A 19,156-nucleotide genomic window follows, 5' to 3' on the forward strand; every position below is an offset into this window, starting at 1 on the left:
ATACACAGCTGTACATGCTAGCTCAATGAATATCGTTTGAGATTTTTTTTTGTTGTTTTTGTTGCCCTTTTAGTATAAAAACACACTGATTTACATTAAAAAAAGGTTTAAATTTTCCTAAAAGAGCAGTATTTCTCCTTCGTCGGTGTGTATGTACGCCTGATGCTGCACCGGTGCGGTCGAGTGTACATTATTTACATTTCCAACCTTATAAAAGATGTACATCTCTTGTATACACGTATCTAAAAAAAAAAAAAAAAGAAGAAAAGAAATACATCAGATAGGCTTTGATTGTGTGATGAAATTTTGTGAACGTTCTTTAATATACAGCGACAGAGAAGCTGAGACAAGGGGAAGGCTGGTACACCTGACTCCACAAAAGGATGTGAAGCACAACAGCGTTAGAGCGTCAAAACAGAATGTGCTCTGCGAGCCGAAGAAAATCTTTCTGCGTGGTGTCAACACGAAAGGTGTTCCTGTGTTTCCATTAGTGTGAGCTTCATCTCAATGAGTCTAAATGTGTTTATTCGTACATCACTGCGTTGCCATGTTTCCAGACCACTGGCTGAAACTCTTCTTTAACACATACACACATTTGATTCAGCTTTAGTCAATATAATGCTACAAAACTAAATGTTAGGTTTTGTGACAATTTCTCCAGCTACTAAAACATAAGTATTAGCAGTGTTGAAGGAAAAAAAAAACCTGCATGTATGCATGTTTCTGTGGCTCTGTTGCAAGCAGAGCACTTAGTTCTCAGACTGCAAACCCAGCTGTCACCCAAGGAAAGCCCGAATGAGCACACAGCCGGCCTGGCTGCTGCAACACAGGACGGCAAAACCTTTGTGTTCTCTATGCAATCATATCTGCGTCCAACAAACAGCTGATAGCTGCTAAATTCTTGTTGACAATCTTAATAAGATGCTAAAAACTCGTGTAAAGACACAAAGGTCTTGTGGTGCAAACGGGCAGAAGATATTAAGTGATTTGCGTTCACGAGTGGACTCATGAGTGCCTGTTGGAGCTTTACCACACACATTTTTAATGTTTGATGATGAAAAGCAAAGCAACTGGAAGCTGGAGCGACTAACAGGGAAATAAACCCGACACATCCTTTTGCACAGGCAGGTGTTGACATCTACAGTCAGAAAGTAGCTGAAGGTCTTTGCATTCGGACAGGAGGAAAGATTTATGCGTCGGACGGAACCGAACTAAAATCCGATCATGGTAGAGATGCCAAAGAAAGTCTGTGAGATGTGCTTCTTCTTGCCACAAGTGCATTGACGTAAGGCACAGGCACAGTTCCCCTCTTTCAACAGAGTGGCTCACTTTATTCATATTTTTGTCTTTTTCTTTTTTACAAAATGTCCCAGTGCAAGAAACTAGTAGGGTGACCACTGCTGATGTTGAAACATTCTGTTTTTGTGTTTGTGGTTTGAAAATGTCCTTTTCCTGTCTGCCAGTGGAGTCGGGTGGAGATGTTAGAATTTATCCAGACAACAGAACGTTGGGAATGCATGACTTTACATTAGATATTCACTTAATATAAAGTCAGCGTTCTATATAGGATGTCCTGAATAGGTCAGTGGTTGAGTCTGAGGCACCGTGTTCATGACATATCACATTAAGTATAAAGGTGCAGATCCTCTAAACTCAGACAAAAGTCATCATTATTCAGTTCAGAGGGATGCGAGTGATTCTTTTTTTTTTTTTTCAATGCTAGTGAGACAGCAGAAGATGGTGGACTGACTGTGAGGAAATAAAATGGATGAATAAAATATGAAACACAATTTGATGTGAGATTTGAGGGAGGAAAGAAAACAACAAAACTCTTGGCTTCGGGGGGTTTGGAAAATAGTTGACTCTCTGGAGGGAGTAGAAAGCTGCTGAAAAAACACAGTGAAGCGAAGCTAAATGATAAAGTGGGTAAACGTTAAATAAAGTGGACCTGAATCTGTAGCGTAATATGTCAACCTTAGCTCCGTAATTTCAAAGTTTATGTGTTTACTGCCAACACCCAGCATCAACTCATCCTGACAGAACCTGGATAAAGGTAGGCACACATCAGGATCTGTGGCTGAGATACGGTGGGCTGAAAGAGCTCAACGAATTGAAAATGCATCGGAATGGACAGCCGACGCGAAAATGAAGAAAACACGACCTTCAATGCAAATCAGGCAAAAACACGTGTGAATACACGCTAGCTGCATCTAGCACAGGCAACTACAGAAGTGTTTCCAGGGACACAAAAAGGTGACGGACCACATTGGGACATGCTTGTATTTCCAGCCTTTTTTTCATTTTTAATAATTTTAAATCAATTTGGCATCAGTAGTGTGACAAACTTAGCAAAAAGTAAAAATTTTCCAGCTGATTTTAACATCTTACAGGGAAAGTATGGAAAGAAAACGTATACAAGCTTATATTTGGATTTCTGAGGGGATTTTCAGCCTGAAAACTTAAACATAACACAACCCTGTCACTTTGTCACCTTTGTATGAAAAGATCTCATTTAGTGAGCCGTTTCTATTATATTACATTGACGTAGAAAAATTGTAAAGCCTCCAAGCGTTTATCTTCTCCCACACCTTCATCGTGCTGCATTCACCGAACTGCGTAATTTGCAAGTCTTCTTAAGAGTTAAATAACTTCATGATGTTCTACCAGCACATGGCTAAATATGTTTTTTGTTTGGCTTGTTGTTTGATTAATTCTATTTTTTTTTTCTACTGGGTGGAGGTTAGAAATCAGACGGTTCCAATTTTTTAATGAATGTAACATCAATAGTGCAACAACATAACCATCTATTACAAAACCAAACTCGCAAACATTGATGAATTGTTGCCCATATAAGTAACAGTTCTTATCATTTTACTGTTTAACTTGCCTATTAACTAGGACTTAGACATTACTGTGTGTCATGTCAACGTTGCTCTTTGCAGAGTTTAAACCTTGGTCACTTAATACCCGACTTGGGAAGAGTAAAGTGTTCTATCAACTTGCAGTGTGGTAGTGGGAGCTCTCGGTCGGTTTAATGTACGCCCTTTCATAACATGCTTCAAATATTACTGAGAATATATTCTGTCTGCACGGTCACGCAATGCTGTACAAATTATTTAAAAGAGGGTAACCGGCTCTCTAAAACCAGTTGCTATAAACAAATGTGCGGTTGTTACATGGTCGTAACATGGTTGTAACAACCAAGGACATTTTAGTTTAAATCACGTTTGAGGGTTCACGAACATGTGTTAAGCCAGCCTGCTCTCATGAAAAGGCATAGTTAATGCACGCCAAGTCAATGGACATGTAATTACCACATTTTATGTTATGTATTTTGAGGTAATGACATCCCGTGCTGTACGTTTGCCCTAACCCTAACATTTTCCTGTGTTTTTTTTTTTTTTTTTTACAGTAATTTTGATGGTATGTAGTGTGTGGGAGGAGACCCTAAGCCTAACCATTTGACACGTTATTTGAACAGTGTAAAGTGACACGCCAAAAGCTTAAAACGCATATTACACCCCCGAAAAGCAGCGTGCTGTTTATACGCATTGCCATGAGAGTCGGTCTGTTGGTTCAGATTGCGTCCTAGAGTGTGATTTATCTGCAGTCTTTTAAATTCTATAACAAACATTTAAGGTTACTTTTTGTGTCTTCTGAAACACCTCTACTGTTTTTGCAGTGTGATCCTCTCTTTGTATTTTGTGAGCACATGGGGCCAAACTGATAAGACAGGGAGGTTGAGTATTTCTCTCATCTATTCTCTCTGAGCCACCACAGAGACCACTGCAGTGTGTTTCACTTAAAAAATGTCCACGTTCTTGTGTTCAAGGACTCCTGATCTCATTAGCATTGATCCTCATTGGGTGCTTACAGTGTGCCTTTTGGACTTAACAGTGTCTGATGAGCAGCGAGAAAGTTAAATATCTGAGCCGTGGGAAGGTTTGGTTGGGAAAGTAAGAGAAGATGACAACAGAGAAGAGGAAAAGGAATGGAAGAGATGGCCTGTTGCCATTGGTGATCACCCTAGTGGTTCTGGTACTGAAATGCTTGCAGAGAAAGGGAACAGATCAGTGTCTTTTTTAGCAAATCTCTGGAGATTTTTCTCCTGGTTTCTGCCAAGAGCAAATACTGTGAGTGTATGCTGAGTGTAGAGGCGTCTGTAAGTTACTGTGTGCATCTGTATGTGTTTGCTATTGATAAACAGCAGTGTTGTGCAGGACTGTTAGGGTCAAGCCGATATATTACACAGGCCTTTTAATAAATACCATCACTGATGTGTATTCCCAATAGATGAGTCCCTTTCTGACTAAGCATCGATCAAAAGGTTGTTTAAAATTTGGCTTCTATCAGCAGCTTTAATTCAAACTTGTCTGTTTTGGCCTTTTAAACACATCGGTTGAGCTTAAGTGTTCATGTCAGAGTGTTTGTGATTACAAAGTGTTCTTGTCCAGCAGCTCTGGCAGTCTTTGTATTTCTGTAAGTGTTCGCTGTGAATCAGTCCTAGAGGCAGACGATATGTGTACATCGGTCTGTTCTGCCTGTCTTTCTTTCAGGATATCGGCGTACTTATTTATAATTGTACAAATCAGTCCTAGAGGCAAACGTTGTTGCTGATCTGGCAGGTGGATCCGGTGCCAGCCTGGGACAGGAAAAGCCTCCCGTTGGGACAAACGCAAACCTCGTAGACAGTCTGCCTGGTTCCTGAGGACGAGGAGCTGGTGGAGGCTTTTCCTTCTGGCAGCCTCATCAGGCGGATCCTCCGAGCGTCCAGAGAGATCTAAGTTGGAAGGAGAGAAAACGGGTGAGACTGGAAACAATGACGGCAAGGAAATCAAGGAGATGTTTACTAGTCTTGTTCGAGTTTTTCTGTTGGACTTGGAAAGCTAAATTTACACAAAGACCTGTCTTCAGTCATTGTGCGAGCAAACTGTGACATCAGCATACATCGCAACTGTTTGTAGTGGTGGTTGAGTTGTGCTGGAGTCACTGCAGTCTTCATCCTAAACAGTAGGTGTCACTACTGCGAAAACAACACCTCTAAACCGGAAGAATGTCACACATACACAGAGGTAACTGCACATTTTCAACTTCTCAGCTATTTTTTTAAGCAGTTTTTATGTTTTTTTGTAACATTTAAAGCCCCTTCATGTTTTTGTTTTTTTTATGGGTTGTACAGAAATTGTGTAGTAGCCTAAAATGAATATTCTGTGATTGTGAAGCAAAGAAAGAAAGAAAAACAAAGCGGGGAAAATATCCTGTATGCTTAAAGATCTGAATCTGAGTTGCCAAAGACAAACAGTAGGTTTACGGCATACCCCGCTCTCTAAGGCTAATACTAGTACAGCTGATACTTGTTGCATTTGAGTTAAGGAGATCAGGATTCAGTACAATAATGGGTCCAGGACGGGTTGAGGCTTAACTCCACATACTGATATTTGGCTGTTGAGGAGACCGCCGTGATGTTGGAGGTAAAAACAGAAAGACAGTCGATGTTCAAGAACTTTTTTCTCTTCCATCAGTGCCTGTTTGTTGTGGCAGAGTGGTTTAGGGGCTTACAGCAGGCATCATTTAATGGAAAATGAAGGCAGGAGCATCAAATATTTGTTTGTGAACAGAATAACTCAGCTTCTTTGAAGTGGAATTACAGCGTGCTTTGAGGTATTCATCATCAGTGCAGCTCACAATCAACACGCAGCTTTGTGATCGCATTTTGTGACTCGAAGGCTATTTGAACATTGGTTTAATTGTCAGTGCTTAAATATCTACACTCTTTTTTTCTGTTTTGGTCACACATCTTGGCAGGTGGTGGCCAAAAAGTGCGACTATGTAATCCTACAGAAAAGGCAAAAGTTTGAATATCTGGAGCTACAATACCAGAACCTATAGTGCTCTGATCTGTCTCCGTGACAACGACCAAGCCCAACATGTAAATACAACAGCGTCCCGACATTTGGAAATCTTTTTGATTAACTTCTTGTCAGTTGAATGATAACGAAGTCACCTATCAGTGTCTCATCATAGCGTTCTCTGTTTGATGTCATCGTGCAGTGCGAGAGAGGAAAAAAAACCACCAAGATTCACAGAAATGTATCAGCCTTTTGAAATACTTTGTTGGCAGAGACAGAGCGGAATCAGCAGCTGATTCCTCCTCCTGGGCAATAATAACAAAGCAAAACTCCCCCAAAAAAGTTGCTGCCACCCCCATACAAACAAATTCACTCATAACTCATTTTACTCCCTGCATTATTTGGAACAAAATCATTTTCTCTCTCTGCACAGAAACACGCCTCAGCTGCACAAATCGAATCTCTTCTCCCTCCCCCCCCCCTCCTGTTGGCCTCCTGGGGCTCGTGCAGGGCCAGTGTTTTACTGGCCGTAGAGAGGAGGAGCTCTCCAGCCATATAAAAGGTAAAGGAGCCATTACCGGGCGCCTCTGGGAGACATCGGCATCAAATGACCTGGAACCCCTTTTGAAGCAGAGTCTCAGCTGACTCCTTCAGACAGCTGCTGCTGAACAAATCATTCACCATGAGGGGCAGACACTCCGGGAATGTGTTTGAGGCTGACAATGTGAGTGTCTGTGCCAGTGAAGGACAAAGGTACATGTAGGTCAGGCAGGTAAAGGTAAAACGCTTACATTTGAAAATTGATTTAATGTCTGAAGATAGTTTTTTGTTTTTTTTGCTAAAACTTTTGACAGGAAGCCAATTGATCAAAAACATCAACTAAGGTCCCCAAAGCCATTTACAGTACATAGCAAATATCATAATCCAGCCCTCATTTCTTCATATTTTCCTTCCAAGCAGCCAGACTTTGTTGTAATCTTTTAAAGTGGTCTTGAACAATAGTTGCCCAGGCTTTCTGAAGGTCTTTCAAAGTTTTTCTTTGAACATTGGCTGCTTTTTCACTCATTTTCAGTCCAGTCCTTGTATCTGACCATTTCCAGAGGAGTGTGCTTTTATATTTGTTAATCCACTTAACTATGAATCATTCAAGCAGAAAAAAAGGCTCCTAACTCAAGGAATGAACCAGCATTGTGTCTACATATAACAGACACCTTGTATCGTTAGGCACTTTATTACTAGCAGCCTGTCACAACATCATTTGTTCCCATTTCTTTAGTTGCATCAAGGAAAAATACCAAAGATAACACAGTTTGACAGACAGACAGAAAATAGTGTTTTTGCTCCAACAAGGTGATTCCCAAAGAGCTATTAGCTGAAATCTTTGCATATCTCAGCATGGTGTGCAGCGTGTCCTTAAAATATTTGAGGAAACTGGACAAGTGGAGGACAAAAAAAGAAAGAAGTGTCAGGCCTGAAAATCTATCTACAGCAGATGAACAGTATCTGAAAGTGATGTCCTTAAGAAAGAGGAAACAAATCCAGCAAAGACCTGACACAGGACCTGAGAGATGCATCTGGACCTTCAGTTGATCCATCTACTGTTGGCCCAAGCCTCATCAGAAATGGTCTCCATGGAAGGCTGGCTGTCAAGAAGCCATTCTTAAGGAAGAGAAACAGGGAGAAAAGGCTGAGCTGTGCCAAATGACACAAGAAGTGGACTGAAAATCAGTGGCAACAGGTCTTATGGAGGGATGAATCCTCCCCAGAGCGCAGACCTCAACATTACTGAAGCAGTGTGGGATCATCTTGAAAGAGAACGGAACAAAAGGCAGCCGACATCCAAAAGAAGAGCTTTGGGATGTCCTTCAAGAAGCCTGGAGAACTATTCCTGAAGACTACTTAAAGATGTGACAGAAAGCTTGTCTAAGAGGGTTCAGGCTGTGTTGAAGAATAAAGGTGCTCAGAACAAATATTGGCTGTCAAGCTCCTTAGAATTGTACCATAAATCAATGCACACTTATTTCCATTTTATTGACAATATTTAAAGAGTGAGGGGTGAACATTTGTTGATGCATCCATTAGCTGTTTCACAATCCAGGCTTCAAAATGTCTTTTAAGCAGTCGTATTGTGTGTGAGCATCGCATGTGAGCATCGCATCACAAGAAAGAAACAATAACCAATGAGTGTAAAACTGTGTGTGTCATCGATAATGTACAATTATCTCACCCTGACCAGTAGTTTTAACAAACCCTGACTCTTCATGGGTTGGATTGAAGTGAAAAAATGTACAATTACGAAAGTAGAAAAGCCCACAGACTGAGAAGAAGATTGTGAAGTATGAGATGTGAACCGGTGATCTTTCACTTGATCTTTCCCTGCCTTCATGAGGCAGTCTTTGCTTCAATCTTGGAGCAGAAAAGGAATCCAGAGACAAACAGATGGCGAGTGAAGTCTTCATTTAAATCAAACCACCAAACTTAAACTAGGAAAACAAAAGCCTGAATGAAACAACCAGAAAGGGAGATTGACAGACAAGAGAGAAGATGAGATACAGCGATATCAGTTGATGGAAATAATGGCAAGGACCTGACAAGTGAGTGCAGCTGCGACCAACTGACAACAGGTAAGTGTGGAAGAGACCGAGGGGAAAAGATCGAGGCAACCGAGGACATCGAGGGGAAATGACAAGATCTCACTACTGAAGAACAAAATAACAGCCGAGAACACAAAACCGAGAGCGAATCAGAGGGCCACGAAATAATTACACCATAGAAGAGGCTCAAAACAACTCCAAGGACAAGAAAATGAAAAGACGTCACGGATCATGACAGTTCTGTTGTTGCAGCTGTCGACATCATCAGCTACCGACAGCGTAGGTGTTCCACCGTTTTTAAGCCTTCAGTGAGAAGATGTCACATGTTTTTCCATGGACCAGCGCACAAATTCTACCATCCGTCGCGAAATGGCGTTTTTTGGACAGAACTGTCTATCAGGAGCTTGGGTTCAGGCTTTGTTCCCTTGTAGCTGCTCAGAGGCGTGAAGCGCGAGAAAATGCTTCTTGAAGTACAGCCTGTCTGGACCGCTGTGTTGATTTAAACGTCCCCTGAGAAGTTGTTCCCTGTGAGTTATGCGTTAATGAGTGGTCTCATAAGTGTCCATAAAAGAGTGTGTGACTATTTCAGCGTCTGCCTGTGTGGCCTGTGGGTGTCTAATAGCACCAACCCTTCTGTAATTGCTGTGGCAGTGCCTGAGGATATGGAGTGTGAGTATGCGTGCAAGACAGAGGTTTGACAAATGGACATTTGCAACACTAATGGAGTGTGAGAACGAGATTCTAATTATATGCACTGCCCACCGTGAGCTCCACGGTTAATTTCTGACCACAAAACCTTGAGAGCTGTGAGAAGGCATGGCTTCAGAGCGCCGCAGAGGCTGCTTTTAATTGGACTAAAATGGATTCAAGGGCACCTTCACAACCCCCCCACCACCGCGTCCGACTCATATCAGCAGCCTGTCTTAATGTACGAAACTGTTTTTGTGGGAAACTTTTAAACGCTTTCTTCTCTCTAATCCTCCTCCGCTGATTTTAACAGATCTGACACGACACGACTGGTGCAACACGAGGAGGGAAATCCTTTTATCAGCACAGCCGACTGTGATGAACGCGAGGACTGATGTGTGTAACGAATCAGGGGATGGTTGGAGGAATTTAGAAGCACGGAGGAAAGGGTGAGAAACGGAAAGAAGCAGCAGGAGCGAATGAGGAAATGGGAGGAGAAGATGGCAAGTAAGCAGAGTTAAAGGCAGAAAGAGGACAGAAAAGGAGGCACTGGAGGACTAGATATTTGAGAGTATGGAAAGAACTTCACAAAGGGATGTTGAAATGGGAGCAAAAAAAAGAAAGGAAGAACTTCTGCTTGCGGTCTCGCTGCTTTTGTGTGGATTTTGGTGGAAGGCCAGTGAGGTGGATATTTCCACCAGACATGTTGATAATATTGGCCCTCGTTGGCCGAGGGAGCGAGCTATTGTTTGGATTGTTGTTTGCTAAAAACACGTTTGGACAGGAGAAAGATTGGATTGGGTTGTGGCCATCTCAGCTAGTCAGGCCAGAAGACAAGAAGAGTTAATTTATCAGCCTGCTGGCCCAAAGTGGGAGGTTTTTCTCATCAGCAGAAAGCAGAGGAAAGATTGTTTATTTTGGGGGGGGATTCTAAAACTCTTTGTCTCACTTTTTGATCGTGCGCACAACTTAATCAAGGGCTTGACTTAACAAACCCTCCCTACACTGTTTGCTTACCATCATTACTGATAAATAATTTATCACGGCACACGTTTATTTGATTTTTACCGTTTACTCCATTATTTGCCTTTCCATCGCATCTATTTGCCAGGGCGGTTTCATTTCTTTTTGAGGAATAAAAAACAGTTAAAAGAATATCTCAGGAGAACACATGGTTGCCAATAGAAGTAAATCATTAAACAGAAACTGAAAGGAATGCACGGATAAATGCTGTCACGGGAGGTTATTTTGTCTGTGTTTGATACTGTACCCGATGTTCTTGGTGATTGCTTTTCGATACTCTTTTATCAGTTAACTTTTCAAATGAACTTTTGTTTGCATCACACACATCAGCCTAATTACAGCACAGGACAGAACTGACAGAATTACTATAAATCACTGCCTGCACATCATTCGGTGTCTCATACTCTTAAGACTGTTGTCTCTTTGTCGGACCTTTTCTTTGTAAGGAAATGCAGTGAAAGAGGGTTGACTGTCAGAGCTCCATGACTACTCCAATGAGCCTCGAACTAGCCAAACATGTCGCCGAGCTGCTTATCTGAAGGTCTGCTGAGGTCAGAGAACTACCGTCATCAGTAGACGGTTTGTAGAGCCATGCTGACAATTTAACAGTGTTGGTAACTTCATACAGAAATATGTAATCTCTGCAGTCTGCTTATGCGATTTCACATCTAAGGCAGGTTGGTTTGATTAAAACAAACTCTCCTCCTGTTCATTTCAGATCTGTCAGGGTGCATAACAACTTTTTTACTGTGCAGGTTGCTTTTATGCTTTACAGCGACGTGTTCTTCGATAAGAAACCAGGACAGTCTGCTGTATGCTGCTGTGAATATCTACAGACACAGTCTCTTTTTCTCAACTAAATAAAGTCTATTTAGGTATTTCTTTGCAGCAACAGACAATATAAGTGAGCAGCACTCCAAATGAGATGCACTAACACTAATGAATTAACGTTGTTCCTAACCAACCATGTTATAGGAAGCAACAGTAAGGCCTCGTCTCATTTCATTCGTGACACTGATTCCATTAGAAATACTTGTCTACTTGTCCATTGACCTACTTTTTCTAGAGCAGACTACGTTCAGACTGCAGGTCCTAATGCTCAATTCCCATTTACTGATCAGATCAGATTTTTGTTGGCCTGTTCACATTACTCTTTTTAATGTGGCCAATATCAGATTTCAGTGTGAACGATTTCAACTGATGCGTGTGACCAACCCAAGCCAGCCACCAAACATCACAGTACTTGTGAGCTGAACCTGTAAAACTTCATTGTAACGTGATTAAAAGTCACACATGACAGGAAATTGATCCAGTCAGGGCCAGTCTACACCTACAGAAGTGTTGAAAACAAGAAAAAGAAAACCCTTCCAGATGAGTGTTTTGGCACTGATTCAGAAATAATCCGTGTCTATGCTGCAGAAAGCTCCTAGCGTATAACCGCTCATGTACACCAAACCTTCAGGCTGAGGTGTGAACTGGAAGCAAAGGGTTGCTGCGCGGTGAATCAGTAAATGTGTGCTCCCAATCATCTCTGGTTTTCTCCATCTGCTTGGCAACACTTGTTCTGAGCAAATGTGGCTTGTTGTTGTTAACTCTGCTTCACCATTCCCTTTTTAAGACTGAGAAGCAGAAGTTTGGGGTTAAAGTTGTTGCGTCTCAGAGGCAGCAGAGCGGGTAATAACAGCCGAATCAACAAGCTTGTAAAGGAGAACGTGCGGCTTTAGACCAAGATGCTGTGGTCGTTTCTCTTATTCTGCAACACTGTGTGGAAGCACACACTGATGGTGCATTGGGTCACTTCCATTTAGTCAGTATGAATAAGCAAGAGAGGCCGACAGCGGCATAACAACGGAGTCATCTTTGCATCTATACCTGAGTTAAAAGAGTTTTAGTTTCTCAATATCTTTAGCCTGTTTTTTTTTTTTTAAATGTTTTCAGCAAAATTACCTATATGCAAAGAAAAGAACTACAATAATTGTAAATTTAAACCACTTAAAGGAGGTAAAAGTGAGGGATAGTGTCCCATTACTGCAGAAAAGAACAGAGTAAAGGTGCAAGTGGGTGTCTACAGTCGTATTGTCTGCCAAACAAGGGGTTTATTTAACTGTATGACCACCTGTTCAAGCAAAACACTAAAATAAGAACCATGTTTGATGTCGAAGCTCAATTACTCATTTAGTTTTTTTTTTTTTGCCTTTGATCAAACCAAAAGTTAAATTGCCGGTCGACATACCTCTCCATCTTTGGACTCCAGTCGCAGCTCGTTCCTGCAGATGGCCTGGATGTCTCCGGCCTCGGCCAGGATCTGGATTCCTTTAGGAGCCTCCATCAGCAAAGAGCGAGTGGGAGACTCCAGCCTGGGAGAACACAGAGGCAGAGCAGATCAGTCATCGCTACCTCTAATTTTCAGATGGGTCCATCTCAACAAGTACCTTTATTGCCAGGCTGGAGAGATTGTAGGACAAGAGATCTTTGAAATGTTGTTCCATTTCCTCATTCTTTTGTATTTATAGGCAGTTGCTTCTTTTGTTTTTGTTTTTTAAATGTGATTTGATAAGGTTAAGGTACGAAGAATATGTGGTTAGGACAAAAAATACCAAATGAAGAACCCAAGACTGTAGTCAGGGAGTGGAACTTGTGGATCTTGGGTCCTCCTAAAGTTCAAAAACATGCATTAGGGTTACTTCTCTGTATGGACTCTATATGTACTTGCAACCTGGCCAGGTCCAGGGCCAACCCTAACCCTTGAGGGCCTATATTTTGAATGCATTTCTTACTATGTAAGCTAAATGGATCATCTTAACGTTAAAATGCTCCGACTCTCAAACAGCAATCTGAAGACTGAAGACTTTACACATTCTCCTCACTCTTAACATTTCAAACTGATCTTTATGGAAGCAGAAACACGTGAACACACAGAACATGAGTGGAGGGTAAACTAAGTGAGTTTGATGCTCGAACACTGCAGCCCACCTTCGTACCGTGGATGCTTTTATATTTCTTTATGGGGATTAAAAATCAACCCACTCTTTGTCACATCTTGACAAAACCACTCCGAGCCACCAGATCTCAAAATATTAATGGCTTCTTCTAAGTTCACGAAAAAACACTGCGATTTTTTTATGGCCTAAACTAATGAAAACGTTTTACACTGCATCTCTGCCAATAAATCCTCCTAAGTGCTTCGCACTAGAATTCTGAAGAAATGTTAAAAACAGATGGTTTTGACAGGAACAGATGACTGTTATTCTTCTCTTGCACATAGACAAGTGAAAGTGAAAGACGGCGCTCTTCTGAAATGAAACCTTAGGATGGAAGTGGACATAAAAGCAAAGACGATTTGTAAAAACAGACTGAACTCCGACAAAGAACAGCCTGGCTTTTAACCGGGAAGTCGGACTTTTAGATCCCAGCTGTAAGCTCTGAAATTCTGATGTGTGACCAAACTACAAATGTATTATGAAAAGTAAAATATGCTGAAGGGATACTAGTGTGCACAGCAGCTAGTTATTAACTATGACGGTGATAATCATATCGCTGCCACTCAGGTTGATACGATATGACCGAATGCGGAGGAACGTTGGCTCCCTGCAGGTTTTCTTTGATTCCTTGTGAGCGGTGTGTGTTGATTCAGTTTTCAAACCCAGGACGGTTCATGGACTATGATTAAGGCTGTATTGGGAGAATGATGGCCAAAAACCGACGAGACCATTTTCAATTAAAACCTTTAATCTTCTATTATTAACCTATTACTCCCTGGCCAAAGCAGGTGAAGTCTTCACATATATAATTACAGCATGTGGAATGTGATGATTAATTAAGAACATGTCTTCGAAGCTCATTCCTGCCATGAATGTCCGTTCAAGCGCTCACTGTTTCTGCCCTTAGCAGAGCTGACACAGGCTGTAAGTGCTCTCACCAACTGGTGTCAGGAAAGCAAATAAAAGCAGGTTGAGTCAGGGAAAATGTAAAACGGCTCCATCTGAGCATGACGAAATCAAAGACTCGACTGTGATCTTACACTTACACTGGAAAACAAGAGGGTAAAAACCGATGCCACGGAGGCTGTTGAGGGAATACTGAAAAGTTTCAAACATAAAAAAAAAGAAAACAACCAGCTTGCTGCTGTAGTGTCTGTATATTTCTCAGATAATTCCGCCCCTTAACAGAGGTTCGGAGGGGCGTCAGGTTCCTGTACTATCTACACATAAGCTGTTTGAGGGCCACCATCCCGCAAACACACCACTTTCTGCTGGTTTTATCTGGAAGGACATGACGCGGAATAGCTGATAACATTTAAAGGACGCCTCGATCCTTCCAATGTACCTCCTCTTCAACATTACCGGCAATCTGAATACGTCTTATCTTTGCTCCTAAAAGAATAAAACCCTACAAGACGAATAATACTGTAAGGTCTACAGGTATCAGCTGTCAGATGTAGAAATGATCAACCCAGCCAGGTCATTTTAGGTAGATTGTCACTGTTTCATTACACAACAAAATTCCATCCAAAGATGATAATGGCATGAAGAGACTAAATCTGGTAAATGTCGGGTTATGTAATCTGCACATAAAGATGCTGCCGAGGAAATTCGGCAGTTTATCCAAGGCCCCAGTGGAAAAGATGTTCTTTTGTTTTTTTCTGGGTCTTCATGACGTTGAGCATGAGAGACTCAGGATGTTGGTGAACTGGTGGTGACCCGGATGTAAGGGTTCTTTTTTCAGCCCTCAAGGGAGGAAGAAGGGAGCCGATAAACCACAGAGAAGTCTTCCCAACCCACATGAGATCTTTTCTATCTCAGCAGTGCAGCTTGAGCCACACGCTGTGTAGCATCAGGACTCCGAACCGGGCAGCACGGAACGTTTTTCAAGAAGCTGCTCTGCTCAAAACCCAGTTCAGGAAGCCTGAAATGCTGACACTGAAGTGTGCTTCATCACTTTTGAAAATTCGGTTATCATTTCCTTTCCAGACCCTACACCATGCAACCAGCGTGTTCTCTGATGGTGGTCTACATGTTGTTAGGAATCAGCTCCACTTTAGCCATTTTGTCAGTAAATGACTCCATTATGTTTGAAGAATATACAGCCTCTAGTGGCCGTGAGTGGAACTGCACGTGGACTGTAAAAATGGTGTCTATGAAAGTCATAGTTGCGTTGTTAAGGACAGTTTATGTTAGCCCTGACCATCACTGTTTTCCAACCGTAAGCAAGTAGTTTTGATGTTATCAGCTTAACTCAAAAGTCACTTAACTCAAAAGTGATTGGGTTGAGTTTGTAAGACAGATAGAGGAGTCAAGTGTCTCCTGGTTGCTGACTACTTTGCTTGGGCTGATGAAGCTAAAAACCAAACTAAAGTCAACGATGAGCATCGTGACGTAAGTTTTGGGGTTTTCAAATTCAGTAGGAACTCAAAAGTAAAAGGGAGCACTGCTAAAATGGTGTAATCTGTGGAATTTTTTTAGCTGTAAAAGAACTGCTTTTGGTCGAGAGCAGAATGGAATGCAAGCCTTGATGCAAGATAAAAGCAGCCCTTAAAGGCATTTCATGATTACTGGTGTTCTGAAGCTGAAATCTCCTTATAACACTCAATATATCCATAAATTTTGTGGTTTTAAGTCAAGGGTCTTTGTTATTCACACCTACAAAAAGGGAAAAAAGAAAACATTTGCATGCCAAAAAAAAAGAAGCGTTTTCTATGTTCAAAGGAGCTCAGAGATTTTCCGTATCTGTGGAAAGGAGGTAAAACAACCCTGGCTCCTCCATTACTCCCTCCTCTCTCATCTTCCCTCGTTCTCTCAGGTTGCTCCTCGGGGAGTGAGGCAATGAAATCTCTCAGGCTGGTATTCTTATTCATTTCCTGTTCACAACCCCAGTGAATTGAAACTACGTTTCGTTTTTTTTTTCTTTTTTCTGCTTCCTCCATCTTATTCCTGTCCCATTCTAATATAAACAGATTTTCATATTTCACAAAAAGCAAGTGGCATATGTGTAACAGAGCAAATGTAAAGGCAAAGAACACGCTCCATGTTGTCATATCTTTCTCATACTTTCTGTCAACCTGTTTTATACGTTATTTCTTGTCTTTTTTGCTGTTGCTTTGTAGTTCTACCTTTATTTCCACGCTGTCGTGACTATTACTTTTACGACAGCCCCAACCTCATTTCCTTCCAGCGATCAATAAAGTTTCATCTTCTTCTCAGTCCTGGTTTCTACTCCATTTTATACTGCCTCATATCCTCTGTCTTGTCTTCCCCAGCTGTGCCTCATATCCACTGTACAACTAGGATCAAAGGTTAATAACTTTTCACGCTTCTTCCTCATATTGCCCACCTTGAGATAACAAACAAGGGTTTTTAACATGACAGAAACGTAGATGATTTGAAACCCGTGGGCAGATTTCATGCCTCCCTTGGGGTACATGCGACTCCTTCGTCCTTGATCTGTCACTGATTCTTCCACAGTGTGACAACACTGGTCAGAATTCTTTGGTCTTGGAAATATATAAGCTGACATGAGCCACCTTTTTACCATGAAACAAATTGGAAGTAAATGAGAATCTTGGGGTTTAAGAAGCTGATTGCTTTGCAGGACTTTGTGAACTGCTTTGAGAGCACTGAGTGTTACCTAAAAGTGTTACCTATTGATTTGCCAAATGCTTACATATTTTTTTCCTTGTGACAGGTGTTACAGAACACGTTGAGTTGTAACTAACAAAAAGATCTGACGTGTTGAATTAATTGTTTTCCACGGGAAAATTCTTCTTATTGTTTTTATGGTTTTAAAATGGCTCATTGACACTTTGTGCCTTCCCCCCCCCCCCCCCCCCCCCCCCCCCCCCCCCCTTTTCAACAATTTGACACAATTGTCTGAGGTCTTATTTAGATGTATGAGACAGACTTTGGTTAGTTTAATCACAGTGGGCCTTCTCTGATAGCTATTGCAACAGCTCTGCTGACAGCAATCTGCTTGGAGGGCCAGAGACTGAGCAGGTTCTCCACCGCATCTTTTTGGTGAGGCCAGTAGCGACTGATCTAGCTAATCAGCTCTATTGATCCCAGAGGGAAATAGTTTGGCAGTGGAGCTGTAAGTTAGCAGCAGATGCTAGTAAACAATGCTTTCTCATCAACGCTAATGGACCAAGCTGGAGATTTACACAGCGTAACTCGTAGTGATGCACGTGTACCGTTAATTACTTATTTTAAACATTTTGTATATATTAACCTCATTAAACAATTGTACTTGGAGTCCTACATCTTTATCAGAAACATGCCGATAATGTAATGTTAACACACCGAGAGAGGTACACAGCGTTTAATGTAGCAACGACAGTGAGGAAAGGACCCGTGTTACACCTTATCCACACAGCTGCAGGTTGTCTGAATTACAGAACGTAACCGTTCAACTAGAAAGCTTCAATTAACAAAGTAATGTGGTAACAATGATGTTGATCTTTCAGAAAGTAACAGCAATGACTCCTTAGAAGTTGGTGTACGTCATCTTCATTACCTGCGCTGTTAGCGTTAGCTACTGCTAAAGAAAAAAAAATCAATAAATAAACCAGGAGCAATTATTTCTCTGATAATTCCATTTCCCTGGTCTGAGGTTCAGGTTCTGGGAGTTGGAACTGATCCCTCTTTGAGGCTCAGTTTCTTCAGTCCAGCGTTGAACTGGACCAAGTTGTTAAAACAGTGAGATGAAAAGTGGTTGCTGCACATACACGGTCAACAGCCGACAACAGAACATTTCCACCAGAAGCTGGCTTCATCCCTCTATCTGGGTGGATGTGATGGGTGGGGCTTAGCAGAGGAGGTGGAGTCAATTTAAGGAGCAATGTACTTTTGAAAGAAAATCAGAATGGCGCGTTAAATGAGGAACTTTCAAACAAAGAAGAGCTAAAAAACTATCAGGGTTTTGTTTTGGGGTAGTTTTACACTTATTGGTGACTTTAGACACCCTAATATATGCTCCCAGGAACAGAAAAAAGGGATTTTTCCAAACAATCTCACCTTTAATTTGAAACAAAGAGGACAACAGCACAAGAAGGTGACGAGGTGATTGATAAAGAAAGAATATCAGAACCCTGCATGAGAAGGCGAGGTGAAATTTGGACTGTGGTAGAAAAAAAAGAAACTGGGGGAAACATGATCAGAGTGAAGATGGAGAGAAAAATACGAGAGTCAGAGAAGGGAGGAGAGACTTGAGATGAAAAGGGTTGTAAAGTCAGAGACAGCAAAGAGACGAGGAGAACAGAAAAGGCTGAGAAAAAAAAAGAAGGTTAATACATCATTCATTTAATCCACCTACAGGGGTCGGGTTAGTCTGCAGTATCATGGCTCCTGTAATGATATCAAATCTTTTTGTGGTGCTGTTGTCCATAGTTAAGATGCAGCTGATACTTAAAAACCAGGATTCAACAAAAAGCTGGTCCGATACACGCAGGGAGGGAGAGCAGAGAGAAGACACTACACATACCTCTCATTTCTACAGTGCATGGATGCCAATTCTGAAAAAAAATTGGCTTTTTAACCGCTTTTATGACATCAATTCCGTAAAAAAAAATCATTATGTTTTCAATATTTTGTTGTCAAAGTGACACATCGCTCCACAATGCTAACAAATAGCAGCTCTGAAATCCTTTTCAATCCACTGCTGCTAATACTATTGCTATAACGACTGGATATATGGGCTAAAAAAGATAGACATATGGGCACGAACACTTCAAATGTAGAAAAGGAACAAGACTGCAAGAGGAAAAGGGTAAAAAATGTTCGTAAATCCAATTGTACCTCTGTGCCCATCAGTGCAGTTTCAATTTCAGCACCACAGAGTCACAATGTCGAGTTAGGATTGCAGCCGAATTAAAAAAAGGGAATGTCCAGAGTCGCGGTTAAGACCTCTCCCGTCTGAGTTTCTGAGTGTGGCAAAGTTTCAGGATGTGGAAACTCTCTTAGCATCAGCTCACGGAGTTAGAGAGCCGCCTCACATCTCAGTCCAGCTTAAGAA

At 41.5% G+C, this 19,156-nt stretch overlaps 1 protein-coding gene across 2 annotated transcripts in view; it reads right to left on the reverse strand.

Moving 5' to 3' along the window:
* Window positions 1–689: 689 nt before the first annotated feature.
* Window positions 690–19,156, reverse strand: part of sgcd (sarcoglycan, delta (dystrophin-associated glycoprotein)) — a 326,284-nt gene continuing 307,817 nt past the window's right edge. For both annotated transcript variants that reach the window (XM_072375721.1, XM_072375720.1), the window contains 2 exons: window positions 12,387–12,510; window positions 690–4,780 (listed from right to left, as the gene is read on the reverse strand). In XM_072375721.1, the coding sequence (XP_072231822.1) occupies window positions 4,595–4,780; window positions 12,387–12,510 (310 nt within the window). In that variant the 3' untranslated portion in view covers window positions 690–4,594. The remainder of the gene's footprint in view (window positions 4,781–12,386; window positions 12,511–19,156) is intronic.

This window comes from Leuresthes tenuis, unplaced genomic scaffold (assembly GCF_036924035.1).
Source record: "Leuresthes tenuis unplaced genomic scaffold, fLeuTen1.0.hap1 SCAF_21, whole genome shotgun sequence".
Classification (NCBI taxonomy): domain Eukaryota; kingdom Metazoa; phylum Chordata; class Actinopteri; order Atheriniformes; family Atherinopsidae; genus Leuresthes; species Leuresthes tenuis.